General features: G+C 37.0%; 1 protein-coding gene across 1 annotated transcript in view; it reads left to right on the top strand.

The window, feature by feature from the left end:
* ARHGEF38 (Rho guanine nucleotide exchange factor (GEF) 38) overlaps positions 1–14,612 on the top strand; it is a 193,392-nt gene that overhangs the window by 122,733 nt on the left and 56,047 nt on the right. The window contains exon 5 of the mRNA XM_006874555.1: positions 5,993–6,010. Within this exon, the coding sequence (XP_006874617.1) occupies positions 5,993–6,010 (18 nt within the window). The remainder of the gene's footprint in view (positions 1–5,992; positions 6,011–14,612) is intronic.

The raw sequence follows: 14,612 nt of genomic DNA, 5'->3' as shown, positions 1-14,612 counted from the left end.
TATTACATCCAAATATATATACACATTCATATTACATAAAGATGACAAGTATAAATTGCTACAATTTGATGAACTTGACCTATACTTATGGATGTAGTTGCTTAAAATACCATCTAAGAGGGAAGGAATCTTCACAGCAAGAATCATTCCCATCCCCTCATTACACAGGGTTGATAGGGATGAGCAACTTAGACATTGGCTACCTAAAATCTGGGGGCTATAAAGGCATGAAGTGACTGGCTTTCAAGTTTTCAAGAAGGATTTTAGTCTCAGAGTGTGTGGGGGAAGGTAGAATATCCACTGTGTGGTTTTCATCCTGTCTAGAAGAGGCTGGTAAAAGGAGATGGGGATAAGACTCATGATTCAATAGCAATTTTTATCATGACAGATGGCAATTGTCACATCTGTAAAGGTGGAGGTTTTGTAGTAAAAAGGGAAGAATGGTTGATCTTGCAGTCCAGGAGTGGAGGACCCTGGGACCATCAAGGGAGAAGAGGAGGAGCGGAGTGTGTGACCCTATTCAGAGAAGCAGTGACACCAGATATGGAGAAAGAGATGATGACATGGAGAGATGAAGCAGCTGGGTACTCTAGACTCATGGAGGGAGAGGGGCTGTGTGCTGAATGATTGTATATTTCTGAGTGTTTTGGTGTACATCCAAAAAAAAAAAACAGAGGGAATAGAAGCAAATACTGTTGAATGATGATTTGTGGAGGGGATTGTAATCATTGCAATGAAACAAAATACGATAGAATGAGTGTAAAACTAATGTTCTCCCTTGTAAACTATCACTCAATTCACAATAAAAACTTAAGGAAAAAAAGAAAGAAAAAGATGGAAGGAATACACAGAATCACGGTACCAAAAACAACTGGTCAATGTTCAGCAATTACCAGAGATGGCATATGATCAAGAACCAGTGGTATAGTCCAAGTTGAAATGAAGGCTTTGCCAAAAAACCTAAGAAATCCCAAGATAAATTTGACAGGATACCAGTGTTTCAACAAGCAGATGCCGAGATGGAGGTGCTTACTTGGTCTATGCCAAGAAATTTGGAAGACAGCTACATGACCAACCAACGGACTGGAAGAGATTCATAGTTCTTTCCATTACAAAGAAAGGTGATCCAACAGAAAGTGGAAATGGTCAAATAATAGAATTAACATCACACACAAGTGAAATTTTGCTGAAGGTAGTTTAAAAATGGTTGCAGCCATACATACATTGACTGGAAACTATGAAAAATTCAAGGTAGATTTAGAAAGGACTTGGGATGAGGGATATCATTGCTGATATAAAAAGATCTTGGCTGAAACCAAAGTAGATGTTTATCTGTGTTTTATTGACTATGCAAAGACATTCAACCACGTGGATCATAACAAACTATGGATAATATTGCAAAGAATGAGAATTCCAGAATACTTAGTTGTGCTTATGCAGACCTGTATATTGACTAAGAGCCAGTTGTTCAAACAGAGCAAGGGTAAACTGTGGGTTGTACCTTTTCACTTTATATATTCAATCTATATGCTAAGAAAATATTCTGAGAAGCTGGACTACATGAAGAAGAATGTGACATCAGGACTGGAGAAAGACTCATAAACAACCTACAATGTACAGATGCTGAAACTGAAGAAGACTTGAAGCTCTTAGAGAGCAAAAACTACAGTATTCAGTATGGAGTTTACCTTATCATAAAGAAAATAAACTTTCTCACAGCTGGACCAATAAGCAACATTTGATAAACAGAGAAAATATTAAAGTTGTCAAGGAATTCATTCTGTTTGGATCCACAATCAATGTCCATGAACGCAGCCAAGAAATCAAGTGACATATTACATTGAGCAAATCTGCTGCAAAAGATCTCTTTTTATTAAAGTAAATAAAGGAAAAATGTTACTTTGAAGACAAAAGGTGGATCTGACCAAGCCATGGTTGTTTTGTTGCCTTGTATACATGTGAAAGCTGGACAATGAATATGGAAGACTGAAGTAGAATTGATGCCTTTGAATTACAGAGTTCATGAAGAGTATTAAGCATAGTATCGGCCACCAGAAAAACAAATCTGTTTTGAAGGAAGTACAGCCAGAAGGTTCCTTAGAAATAAGAATGGCAAGACTTCAGTTTGTGTACTTTGGATATATTATCAAGAGGGAACAGTGCCTGAAGAACAGACATGGAAAAGTTGAAGGTCAGTGAAAAAGAGAAGACTTTAATGAGATAGATTGACACCGTGGCTATAACAATGGTCTCAAACATAACAAGAATTGTCAGATTGGTGCAGGAACAGGCAGTGTTTCACTCTGTTGGACATAGGATCACTAGGAGTTGAAACCAACTCAACAGCACCGAACAGCACAAAAACAAAGAAAAGAATAAAACAATCCAGAAACAAACACCACATCTGCATCTTTGGCCAATGTATTAGAAAGCTTCAAGTTTTTATTTCTTCAACAAGGAATATTTACAGAATCTCTTTGTTGTTATGTGCTGTGGAGTCAGTTCTGACTCATAGGGACCCTGTACAGGGCTTCTGAGGCTGTAAATCTTTATGGGAGCAGAAAGCCTCATCTTTCTCCTGGGGAACAGCTGGTAGTTTCCAACTGCTGAACTTGCGGTTCGCAGCCCGATTCGTAACCACTACACTACCAGAGCACCTTAGTGAGACTCCTTAGTGATCCAGAATCCCATTGTTGTTGTTGTTGTTAAGTGCCATCAAGTCGGTTCCGACCCATAAAATAAACATGAAGTGTTATTTTAATACAGTCTCTAAATGTATGAAAGTTATTTGCTAAGGATCCAATGGCTTAGTTTCTTTAGGGGTTATTTAAGATCCCTGATCCATTATGAAAAGTGAAAAATGGAGTGACTATAAATGCAAGTGCTATAATTAGAATAGCCTGTCTGCTGCATCCTGTCTCTGTGTTTCTGATTATAAATACCTCCCAATTCTCCTCTGTGTTTCACAGGCTCTAAAAATCTGTTTATTTTGTAATAGAAAAAGAATGAAGGGTCTTTGCTAACTTTTTGTATCGAGGGAAGATATATTTCTTACGTCAAGTCTAGCTATTATAAATACGTTTATAATTTTATTCTTCCTGGTGTAACGCTGCAGGATAATGCACTAGACCACAAAGTCAGTTTGAATTGTAAGATTGTTGATTCAAACCTACCAGTCACCCCTTGGAAACCCTATATAGGGTCACTGTGGGTCTGAACCGACTCGATGGCACTTAACAACAACAACAACAATCAAGACCATCATCCTCAGCAGGAAAACTTCAAACTTCTAGTCATCTAGATGCAGAGAAAAACCTAAAGTAATAGATCTCAATTTATCTAATTTTATAATTCTTCATATTCTAATGGGCTAGTGTAAGTGAAAACTAAAATCACCTTGGAAATGCTTTCTGTTCCTTGTCTGGTGGCATCATGTTTGAACAAAGACTATGATACTTTAGGAGTGTTGTTTTTGTTGTTGTTAAGTGCCAGTTCCGACCCATAGTGACACTGTATAGGGTTTCTGAGGAGTAGTTGGTGGTTTTGAACTGCTGATCTTGTGACTCAAAGTCCAGTGCTGATCCTACAGTGCCACACCAGGAATTCATTCAAGGAATAGCCATAGTAAAACCTTTGTTAATTGTTAGTTGAATTGTAATAATCCCATGAGGATAGGAAGTGGGGTAGAAGATATATTAAATTAATTTATCCCATAAAAGGTTAAAAGGAAACAGTTTAACTTGCTCCTTCTTGAATTGTTCTAGGTTGTAGTTAAATTGGAAAGTTATACCCTTGAAAGGAAATTTTTTAAAATTTAGAGCAAATAAAGGAACATATTATAATGTAGTGTCACTACTCCGTATCTTGTGATTTCCTCTACTAGGAAATCTCTACATTCTTTTTTATAAAATGTTATACTTACATTAACATGATTATGCTGTATTATATATTACAATATTTACTCTTGACTGAAATAAATGAAATAGAAACAGACTTTTTAATGTGTTTTCTTCCTTTCGACTTCAAAGTATGTTTGATTCCAAATGATTACATTGTTTACCTGCTTGTTTGTATAGAAAATCACTTTGTTTTTGTACTAATTTTCTCCCAAAATTGTCTGGTATATGATCCATAGAGCATTGGTGCAATGTAATACTTCCAAAGGACATAGAAGCCAGGAAAAGATTGTGAACTTAAAGGAAATGCACAGAAGGGCAAGTGTTGGTGGTGCAATTTGCTTCAATTCTTTAGAAGAGCTCATCAGCAGCACTTATAATAATTACCTAAAACTTGGATAACAGCTGATTGAAAAAAATCATCATAAGTCAAAGGTTGAATCCCAACAAGGAAGTTTTGGACAGCAACATCTGCTCCATTCATATCTGAGGAAACAATGTGCTTTATATAGAACACTCTTTTCCACAATTATGGAGTATTTATTGTTGTTGTTAAGTGCCAGTAAGCACACTGGACTGGACTGCCAACCACAAGGTTGATGGTTCAAGCCAACCAATCACTCAACAAGAAAAAGATGAGATTTTCTGCTCCTGCAAAGATTAATAGCCTCAGAAACCCTATATGGGGGTCGCTAAAGTTACCTTACACACCTAACAACAAATAGCCACTTACATCTTTTAGAGAAAAAACACTTATCACCTTTGTTCCTTAAATTTAACTTGAATACTTACCACTTTTGTATTGCTAATGAATGAATGCAATGGTTTTGTTTGGGTTTTTATTGTACTGGTCACTTTTTCCACACTGGGGATACAGCAGTGAACAAAGCAAGCATTAAACCTTGCCCTTATAGAGAGGAGATATATGCAATCAGCTAACTAAATAAGATATAGACTATATTAGAAAGTGACAGGTGCTATGAGAAGAAATAAAGCAGACAATGGTGATCAAGAGTATAGGGAGGACAGGTACAACATTTTTTTTTTTTTTTTCAGGGTAGTCAGGGAAGGCTACAATCTCAAAACAAAACCAGTACCAACAGGTGAATTCTGACTCATAGCAGCCCTTTAGGACAGAATAGAACTGCCCCATAGGGATTCCACAGCTGTAAGACTTTGTGGAAGCAGACTGCCACATTTGTCTCCTGCAGAATGGTTCATGGCTTCAAACCTCTGATAGATTGGTTAGCAGCCCAGTGAAGGTAACCAATATAAGGGAGCAATACCTAGTGACGGTTTTAGCAACAATTACTTTATTGAGTAGGTGAACTGTTTATAATTTGTATAACTAAATACAAAGACTGCAAAGCCGTTTGAACTACAAGCTAGGTGGTTCAAGCTCACCAGTCACTCCTTGGAAACCCTATGCAGGGTCACTATGGGTCGGAACTGACTCAACAGCACTTCACAACAACAACAAATACAAAGACATTATAATAGTTTTCTGCAAGCCAATCAAGCATTTCTTTTGTAATCTTGATTTCTCCTACTGCTAGTTAAAACTTTTTTTTAAATAACATTAAGAAAAACTTCAATTCAATGTATTTGCCAATTATCAAAATTTACTAACTATAATCTGAATAAAAGGAGCTCTGGTAGTGTAGTGGTTACGAGTCGGGCTGCCAACCTCAAAGTCAGCAGTTGGAAACTACCAGCAGTTCCATGGGAGAAGATGAGGTGTTCTGCTCCTGTAAAGATTTGCAGCCTCAGAAACCCTGTGCAGGGTCACTATGAGTTAGAACCGACTCCACGGTACTTAACAACAACAACAACAATCTAAATAGACAATCTTTAACATTAAATAAAGCATGAAATAAAAATAAAAAATCTTTAACATTAAATAAAGCATTAAAAAAAAAAAACTAAGAGAAAATGTTAGGGACATGATTATAAAATAATCAAGCCAATTCTATAACAGATTCATGAAAATTGCTTATTAGTTTACATTGTAGAATAATAAAAGTTTTATAATGTTTGCATAGTACCCCAAATATGTGGATTTACATAAATTCACTTTTTCCCCCCTTTTCTTTCAGGAAAATCTACATGGAAGAGTAAGTATGTTCTTTTAATAATAGCAATCAAATATGAAAATCATAGCATTTTAAGTTTCTGTATTTATATTATTTTTCATAAATTAGATTGCAAAGGCATTTACTTCAGGTATCATTTGGTACATAATTGTCAATGTTAATTTATAATTTATCTGAGAGGATCTTACATATTAAAGTATTATTACATATACTTTGAGAAGATCTTGATAATGAGTACAAAAACTTACCTTCCTAAATAACAATATTAGTCTTAAAAATCTCTATTAATGCTGTAATATTTTTTGAATATTTTATAAATTAATGCACAAAAGAAAATATTACTTCTTAATTACGGTAAAATATTTTTCTCTAATTTGGACTCATGGTTTATGGAAATAAAATATTAAGATGAAAATAGTTGGTTACTAGGGCAATATAGAAACGATCTTATAAAAACTACACACTCACGTTCTAGAAGCTACCTGATTTTCTCAAAGGAAAGAATGTCCAATCTATTAGTGAAAAAATGGCATTGGCTTAAAGACAAACTTGAATTTACTAGAGCTTTAAAATACACTTGTGTGGCATAGCATAGTTAGCAATTATCTAAGATTAAGATTCTGAGTACCTAATCTGTGTTTATCTGTTTGTGAGTATGTGTTTTAAACGTCTAAGAGCTTATATAAAAAAGTGTAAAACTTATATAATAAAAGTTATTTTCATTTAAATCATAAAATTTCTTATCATTAATACTTTGGAAGAGAGCAACTGTAAAGACAGAATTCTAGAACTGAGGTGGAGGAATCTGGCATTAGACAGGAGACCTCTAGACCAAGGCTTGGTAAATGAACTAAGTTGAGAAATTGGGTTTTGCTACACCAGACAGGCACCGAGTTCTCTCACCATTTAAGTCTTTTGTTTTTTTAAGGGAAATATATTCTATGATATAAAAAGTCAATTTGTTTAATGAGTTTCCAATTCTAAGACCATTTGAATTTGAAGATGTGTATAAGAGAAGAGTGGCTGTAACGCTTGGATTTTGGTCCTTTAATACATATGAACTTTCCTCACTTCTCGGGAGAGGAGAGGACAGGAGAGGAGAGGAAAGGAGAGGACAGGAGAGGACAGGAGAGGAGAGGGAGATGCCTCATTGTATAAGTGTGTGTCCCTGTTACCATGCTGGAGATTCATGTAACTTAATGGTTAGAGAGTTTCATATGCTTAGATTTCTATCCCCTAAAGCATATGTCTTTATTGTTGTTGTTGCTATGTGCCATTGATTAAGTTCCAACTCACAGTGACCCTATATAAGGTTTCCAAGGAGCAGCTAGTAGGTTTCAGCCATTGACCTTGTGACTGGAAGTCCAGTGTTTTTCCTATAAATAAAGTAAAATAAAAGGAGAGAGAAAGAAAGTGAAATTCAGAGGAGAATGAGCAATTTTTTCCCCTTGTGCAATTAGCATACATAGAATCCTTCACCTAGAACACAAAAAGTGAGCTATGTTGTATTGAAATATTTGCCTTTAAAAACTGGACTAGCTTTTGTGGCAGTCCTGCTGCCTGAGAGTTGGCAAGGCTGTTTGCCCTTCTAGCCTGTTCTATACATCAGCACTTCAAAAGAGGAAGTGCTATCACAGTGTGTGGCTGGATAAACATCAAAGCTACGTTTGCAATGACTTATTTTCTATCCTGTTTCTCTTGTGTGGGTCAGGAGACACACATGCTGCTACATAAAAGGGTAAAGGCAATGTCAAGTACAGTGTAATTGTAGCTAATACTAGCAGTGTTGCAGCCAACAGTGCATTTGAAAGATGTGGAATTTTAAATGTCTTCCCCAGATCTCTTATTTTTTCAACAATCCACATTTTATAAAATGCAGAGAAATGTAGAGATATTTATATTTCCAAAAATATTTGTTTTCATTTGTTATACAAACATCAAAGACAGTATTACAGTGACAAGAATCAAAGACATTCTGCAAGTCCCAATTCTAAAACAAGGAGATGATGCCTATTCTAAGTTTATCTGTATCCAGACACAGAGTATTTTGTGATCTTTATGGTATAAAGCCTTTGTGACCTTCATTTGCTGATAGTGCACAGCTCAAAATGCGAAGAAATAGCTGTAAACATCCATTAATAATTAGAACATGGAATGTATGAAGCATGAATCTAGGAAAATGGGAAGCTGTTAAAAATGAAATGGAACGCATAAACATCACTATCCTAAGCATTAGTGAGTTGAAATAGACTGGCACTGGTCATTTTGAATCTGACAATCACATGGTTTACTATGTCATAAATTATAAATTAGAGAGAAATGGTATCACATTCATCATCAAAAAGAACATTTCAAAATCTATCTACAAGTGTAATGCTGTCTGTGATAGGATAATATCTACACTCCTACACAGAAGACCAGAAGTCCTGGTGTGGTGCTGTGGGTTAATGTGATGGACTCCAAAGTCTATTTGAACCACAAGGTCGGCAGTTCAAGCACACCAGCTGCTTGTTGGAAACCATATACAGGGTCGCTATGGGTCGAAACTGGCTCAATATCACTTAATAACAACAAGGAAGACCAGTTAATATCACTATTGTTCAAATTTACACGCCAACCACTAAAGCCAATGAACATGAAATTGAAGAATTCTACCAAGTTCTTCAATCTGAAATGAGCAAAAATGCAATCAAGATGTTTTGATAATTATTAGTGATTAGAATGTAAACATTGGAAACAAAGAAGTATCAGTAGTTGGAAAATATGCCCTTGGTAATAAAAATGATACATGAGATCACATAATGTTGTCATTATATACTGTCAAGTCAGTTCCGACCCGTAGTGACCTGTATAGGGTTTCAGAGGAGTGATTGGTGAATTTGAACTACTGACCTTGTGGTTCAATTCAACCTTGTGTTCGAACACTTATCTTATATGCCAAACCAGGAGTCCTATTTACTGCAAATACTTTTTTTTTTTTTTTAAGGAGATTTAATATGAGTGTGTTTATTTGTCACACATAGAAATCTATTTTATTTTTTACTAGACTCAGACTTAAAGGTAGAAGCACTCAAAGAAGACAGCCTCCGTCTCTTGGCAATCTGTTTCTGACTTTTTCTTTGGCTTCATTCATCCTCTTGGTCAAAAGCTTGGGGTATTCTGCAGCCTCTGCCTTATTTTTCTTAGTGCATTGTTTCTTCAGAGCAATACTCCAATGTTTGTGTTGCAGGACACGTGCAGAAACAAGATGCTGAATCTTGGGCATTTGGGTCCTGGATTTTTCAGTGGTTTTTCTTGCAACATACTGGCAGATATCATCATATTCTTAAGAAAGATTGAAAAGTTTGCAGATCCTGCTAGCTTTCTTGGGCCCCAGGTAATGAGGCACAGTTGTGTCTGTCAGTTCTGGATTATCTTTCTCTCCTTTTTTTATAATAACCAAGTTGAGAACACTCAAGTTAGCATCCACAATACAACCTCTGACAGATTTGCACTATCTTTTTCCAGTTCTCCTTGTTATAGAACAGAAATGCCCCTAACTTAGAAGCAGATGGACACAGCTGTGGGTCAAAATGCCCTGCTTCATGGGAAAACTTTGCTTATTGTTCACACCACTGATGCGGACAACATAACCCTTCCACTCATCACCCAGCGAGTCAGCAGCAACTTCTGTGGCCATTCATTTATCATAAAAGGTACGAAGCTTGCATTCATCATCCACTTCAACGAGTTTCTGGCAGCCAGTGGCTGGGAAGGAAATGTTCAGCTTCATAGTGAAGCAGCCGGCAGCCTCCCTGGTACCACAAAAAAGAGTTGCAAATACCTTTTAAAACAACATAAAAAGTGACAATACACATAGATTTGACTAGATGGAATACACAGAAATTTAACTGACACCGTCATTGGGAAAAGAGGGGTGGGGAGGGAATCAATATCATCAGCCACATCAACGTCAGGGGCTGACTGTGGAATATGCATTCAATTGCTCATATGCATTCAAGCTAAAGCTGTAGAAAATTAAAGAGCCAAAAGATCTGTTTTGGAAGAAGTGCAGCCAGAGTGTTCCTTTGAAGCCAAGACGGATAAATTTCATCTCTCATACTTTGGACATATTGTCAGGAGGGAACAGTCACTGGAGAAGGATATCATGCTTGGTATGATGGAGGGTCAGAGAAAAAGAGGAAGACCCCCCAATGAGATGGATTGGCTAGGTGGCAGCATTGATGGACTAATGTGTGGCAGCAATGGTGAGGTTGGCTCAGGATCAGACATTGCTTCATTCTGCTGTGCATGGGGTCACTATGAGTCGGTTCCGACTCGATGGCACCTGACAACAACAACAACAACATAAGAGTTAAACTTTGATCTTGAACATGTCTTACCTGAATTTAGAGATCATATCAAGAACAGATTTGATACATTAGACACTAATGACAGAAAACCCAAATAATTGTGGGATGACATCAAACACATCCTACAGGAAGAAAGCAAAAGTTTGTTAAAAACACAAGGAAAAAATTAAAGCCCAAAATGTATGTCACAAGAGACTCTGTAATTTGCTATCCAGCATAGATATGCTAAAGCAAATTGAAGAAATGAGGTAAAAGAGCCAAACAGAAAATTTCAAAGGTCGTCTCCAGAAGACAAAGTCAAATGTTATAATGAAATGTGCAAAGATTAGGAGTTAGAAAGCCAGAAGGGAAATACATACTCAGCATCTCTCGAGTTGAAAGAGCTGAAATAAAAATTCAAACTTCAACTTGAAACGCTGAAGGATTCTTTTGGCAAAATATTGAACGACGCAGAAAGTATCAAAAGAAGATGGAAAATATATTCAGAATCACTGCAGAAATGGTTGATGTTCAACCACTTCAAGAGGTAGCATATGATCAAGAAACAAGGGCACTGAAGGAAGATTCAAGCTGCTCTGAAGGCATTGGCAAAAAACAAGGCTCCAATAATTGATGGAATACAAATTAAAATCTTTCAGCAAACTGAGACAGCACTGGAGGTACTCACTCATTTATGCCAAGAAATCTAAAACTCACTTACCTGGCCAACAGATGTAATACAGAGATGCATACTTGTGCCCAATCTAAAGAGAGGTGACTCAATGGAATGTGAAAATTATCTGATAATATCATGACTATCACAGGCATGTAAAATTTTGCTAAAGATAATTTAAAAGAGGTTGCAACAGTTCATTGAGAAGGAACTACCAGATATTCACACCAGATTCAGATGAGGATGTTGCATGAGGGACATCACTGCTGACATCAGATAGACCTTGACTAAAAGCAGAGAATAACAGAAAGATGTTTACCTATGTTTTATTGACTGTGCAAAGGCTTTCAATTGTGACAAGATATGGACAACACTGTAGAGAATGAGTATCCCAGAACACTTACCTGTACTCATGAAGAACCTGTATTTAGACCAAGAGGCAGTTGTTCTAACAGAACAAGGGAACACTGAATGGTTTAAAATCAGGAAAGGTGTACACCAGGGTTGTATTCTTTCACCATACTTATTCAATCTATAGGCTGAGCAAATAATCCGAGAAGCTGGATTATATGAAGAAAAACATGGCTTCAGATTTGGAGGAGGACTCATTAACAACCTGTGATATGCAGATGATACAACCTTGCTTGCTGAAAGGGAAGAGAACTTAAAATACTTATTGATGAAGATCAAACACCACCATCTTCAGTATGGATTGCACCTCAATGTAAAGAAAACAAAAATCCTCATCATTCAACCAATAAATAGCATCATGATAAGTGGAGAAAATATTGGAGTTGTCAAAGACTTCATTTTGCTTGGGTCCGCCAACAACACTAACGGAAGCAGCAATGAAGAAATCAAATAACATATTACATTAGGCAAATCTGCTTCGTAAGACCTCTTTAAAGTATTCAAGAGCAAAGCTATCAATTTGAGGACTGAAGTGCACCTGACAACAAGTCATGGCATTTTCAATAGCCTCATGTGCATGGAGTCCTGGTGTGGCACCATGGACTACAAAGTCAGTTTGAACTGCAAGTTCAGCAGTTCAAGCTCACCAGCCACTCGTTGGAAACCTGTACAGTGTTTCTATGAGTCGAAACCGACTCAGCAGCACTTAACAGCAACAGCATTTGCATGTAAAAGTGAGGCAATGAGTAAGAAAGTATCTAGAAGAATTAATGAATTTTAATTATAATGTTGGAGAATATTAGGGATAACACAGACTACCAGAAAAGCAAGCAAACCTGTGTTGGAAGAAGTATAAACTTTTCGAAACCCAAATCTGTCATAGATTATTTCATATGCAGAGCCATATTTCATATGTGGCAAATGACTTGCCACATAATCCACTATTGGTCTTGTGTTTGACAGAATCATTCCATGTGCATGTTGAGTGTTGTCATCAATTGTGGACATGAACAGACATTTTATTATAGCCAGTGTGCAGATAATTTTTGACTCAATCTCAAATATTGAAAATCACCTAGAAGAAAACGAAAGTCACTACTAACCCATCGTCTAAGATTATTACTAACATTTAGATATACATTCTTTTGTTTGTGATATTCACACACGGAACACAAGAACACACTGAGATAAGAATATACACATGAAGGACTCTCTTCTCACACTCATTTTTGGGTAAAGGCTACCTATACAAGAGAAGTAGAGAAGTATACGTTTTCTTGTACTGCCCTCCTTTTTCTTTTTTTTTAAGTTTTTATTGTGAATTGAGTGAAAGTTTACAGGACAGATCATCAGTTTTACATTCAACAAATCATACACCTTTTTTCATTACAATGATTATAGCCCCCTCCATGTACCGTCAGCTAACAGTATTTCTCTCTATTCACTTTAGCTCTTTTTATTTATTTATTTTAAACACTCAAGCATATATAATTTACACTACCAAAGGGCACATTCTGTAAGTCTGCCTCCTGGCCACCAGCTCTTAGTCTCTCTCTTCCCACGAATCTAGAGCCTTCAGCTGCTCCCTCTCTCCATGTCCCCATCTCTGCCTCTGTCTCTGGTGTAGCTGCTTCTCTGGATAAATTCTCGCATTCCACTTGTGCTCTTCTCCGCTGATGGCCCTAGGGGGATCCTTTGTTTCTGGACTGTAAGATTAACTACTCCCTGTTTTTGATACAAAACTTCTACTTTTACAATTGTGACAGTCGCAATTAGTCATGATAACTATTACTCACTGTTGAATCATAAGAATCTTTTAACCAGACCTATCTAGACAAGATGAAAACTATTCAGTAGGGACTCTTTCTTACCCCACACACTCTTAAACTAAACTCCCTCTTGAAACCTTGTAAGCCAGTCACTTCTTGCCTTTATCGTCCCCTCATTTTAGATAGCTAATATCTAAGTTGCCCGTCCCTATCTGCCCTGTGTACAGAGGGGATAGTATTGATACTGGATGTGAAGACTCCTTCCCTCTCTGTTGGTGTATAGGTCAAGTTCATCAAATTGTAGCAATTTATCCTCAATTTCTTTATTAAAAAAAATTTTTTTTTTTTTAAATCTTCCTCTAGTAAGAGTACTGATTATCAAGCTATTGAGGCTAGGCCAAATGGATATTATCTGCAAGTTTGAGTGTTCTTGTGCATCTCCTCTCACTTCATATCAGCTGGCTGCTTCACTATCAGCTCTAGCCCTCTGTGGCTATGTCCTTGTCCATGGGCTCAGGTGTCCCCAGGTCTCACCACACTTTGGACCAACCAGCCCTTCCTCTTCCCTCTCTCATCAGCAGGTCAACAGGAGTCTATGGAACATGGTTGAACCCAGCCCATTTCTTCATTTCTGCCTTTCCCCCTTTTCCACTCACCAGTAGACCAATGTGGTTGCCAGTAGTTTACATGCATGTTCATGTGTTCCCTTTGAGTTTCAGTCTTAGAGGGGGATTTCTCCTGAAGAGAATTGATGGCTTCAAGGCAAATTACTTGCTTATTCATGTAGAAGCCAATCATACTGACATTTTTATTTTGGGATTTTCCTGCTGATCTTTCTTTGAAGATGAATCTTCTGTCACTCTAGCTGTTCCAGGTTGGTCTGCTTGTCTTTCTAGTGGGAATGTCCCTCCTCAGAAGGTTCTGGACAAGGTTCAAGTATCTTTACTTACACTTTTACAATAATGGTCTCATGCAATATTTGTGCTTTTGTGACTGACTAATTTCACTCAGCATTAATGTCCTCAAGGTTCATCGATACTATTCAGTGGCTTGCAGCTTCCTTGTTATTCTTCAAGGTAGAATAATATTCCATTGTGTGTATGTACCAAAGTTTGTGTATCTATTCTTCTATTGATGGGCACTTAGGTTGTCTCCATCTTTTTGCTATTGTGAATAATGCTGCTATGAACATTGGTGTGCATATAGCTATTCGTGTTATTGATTGTATTTCTTGTGGATATATACCAAGTAGAGGAATTGCTGGATCATATGGTATTTCTATTTCCAACTTTCTGAGGAAGCGCCCTACTCTTTTCCAGAGTGGTTGGGCCATTTTGCATTTCCAACAGCAATGTATGAGGGTCCCAGTCTCTCCACATCCTTGCCAACATTTATACTCTGCATTTTTTAACTTTTGCTGTTATTGCTGGTATGAGATG

This window comes from Chrysochloris asiatica, unplaced genomic scaffold (genome assembly GCF_000296735.1).
Source record: "Chrysochloris asiatica unplaced genomic scaffold, ChrAsi1.0 scaffold00285, whole genome shotgun sequence".
NCBI lineage: Eukaryota > Metazoa > Chordata > Mammalia > Afrosoricida > Chrysochloridae > Chrysochloris > Chrysochloris asiatica.
The sequence above is the reverse complement of the archived record's forward strand: the minus strand, read 5'-3'. Positions and strand labels throughout refer to the sequence as shown.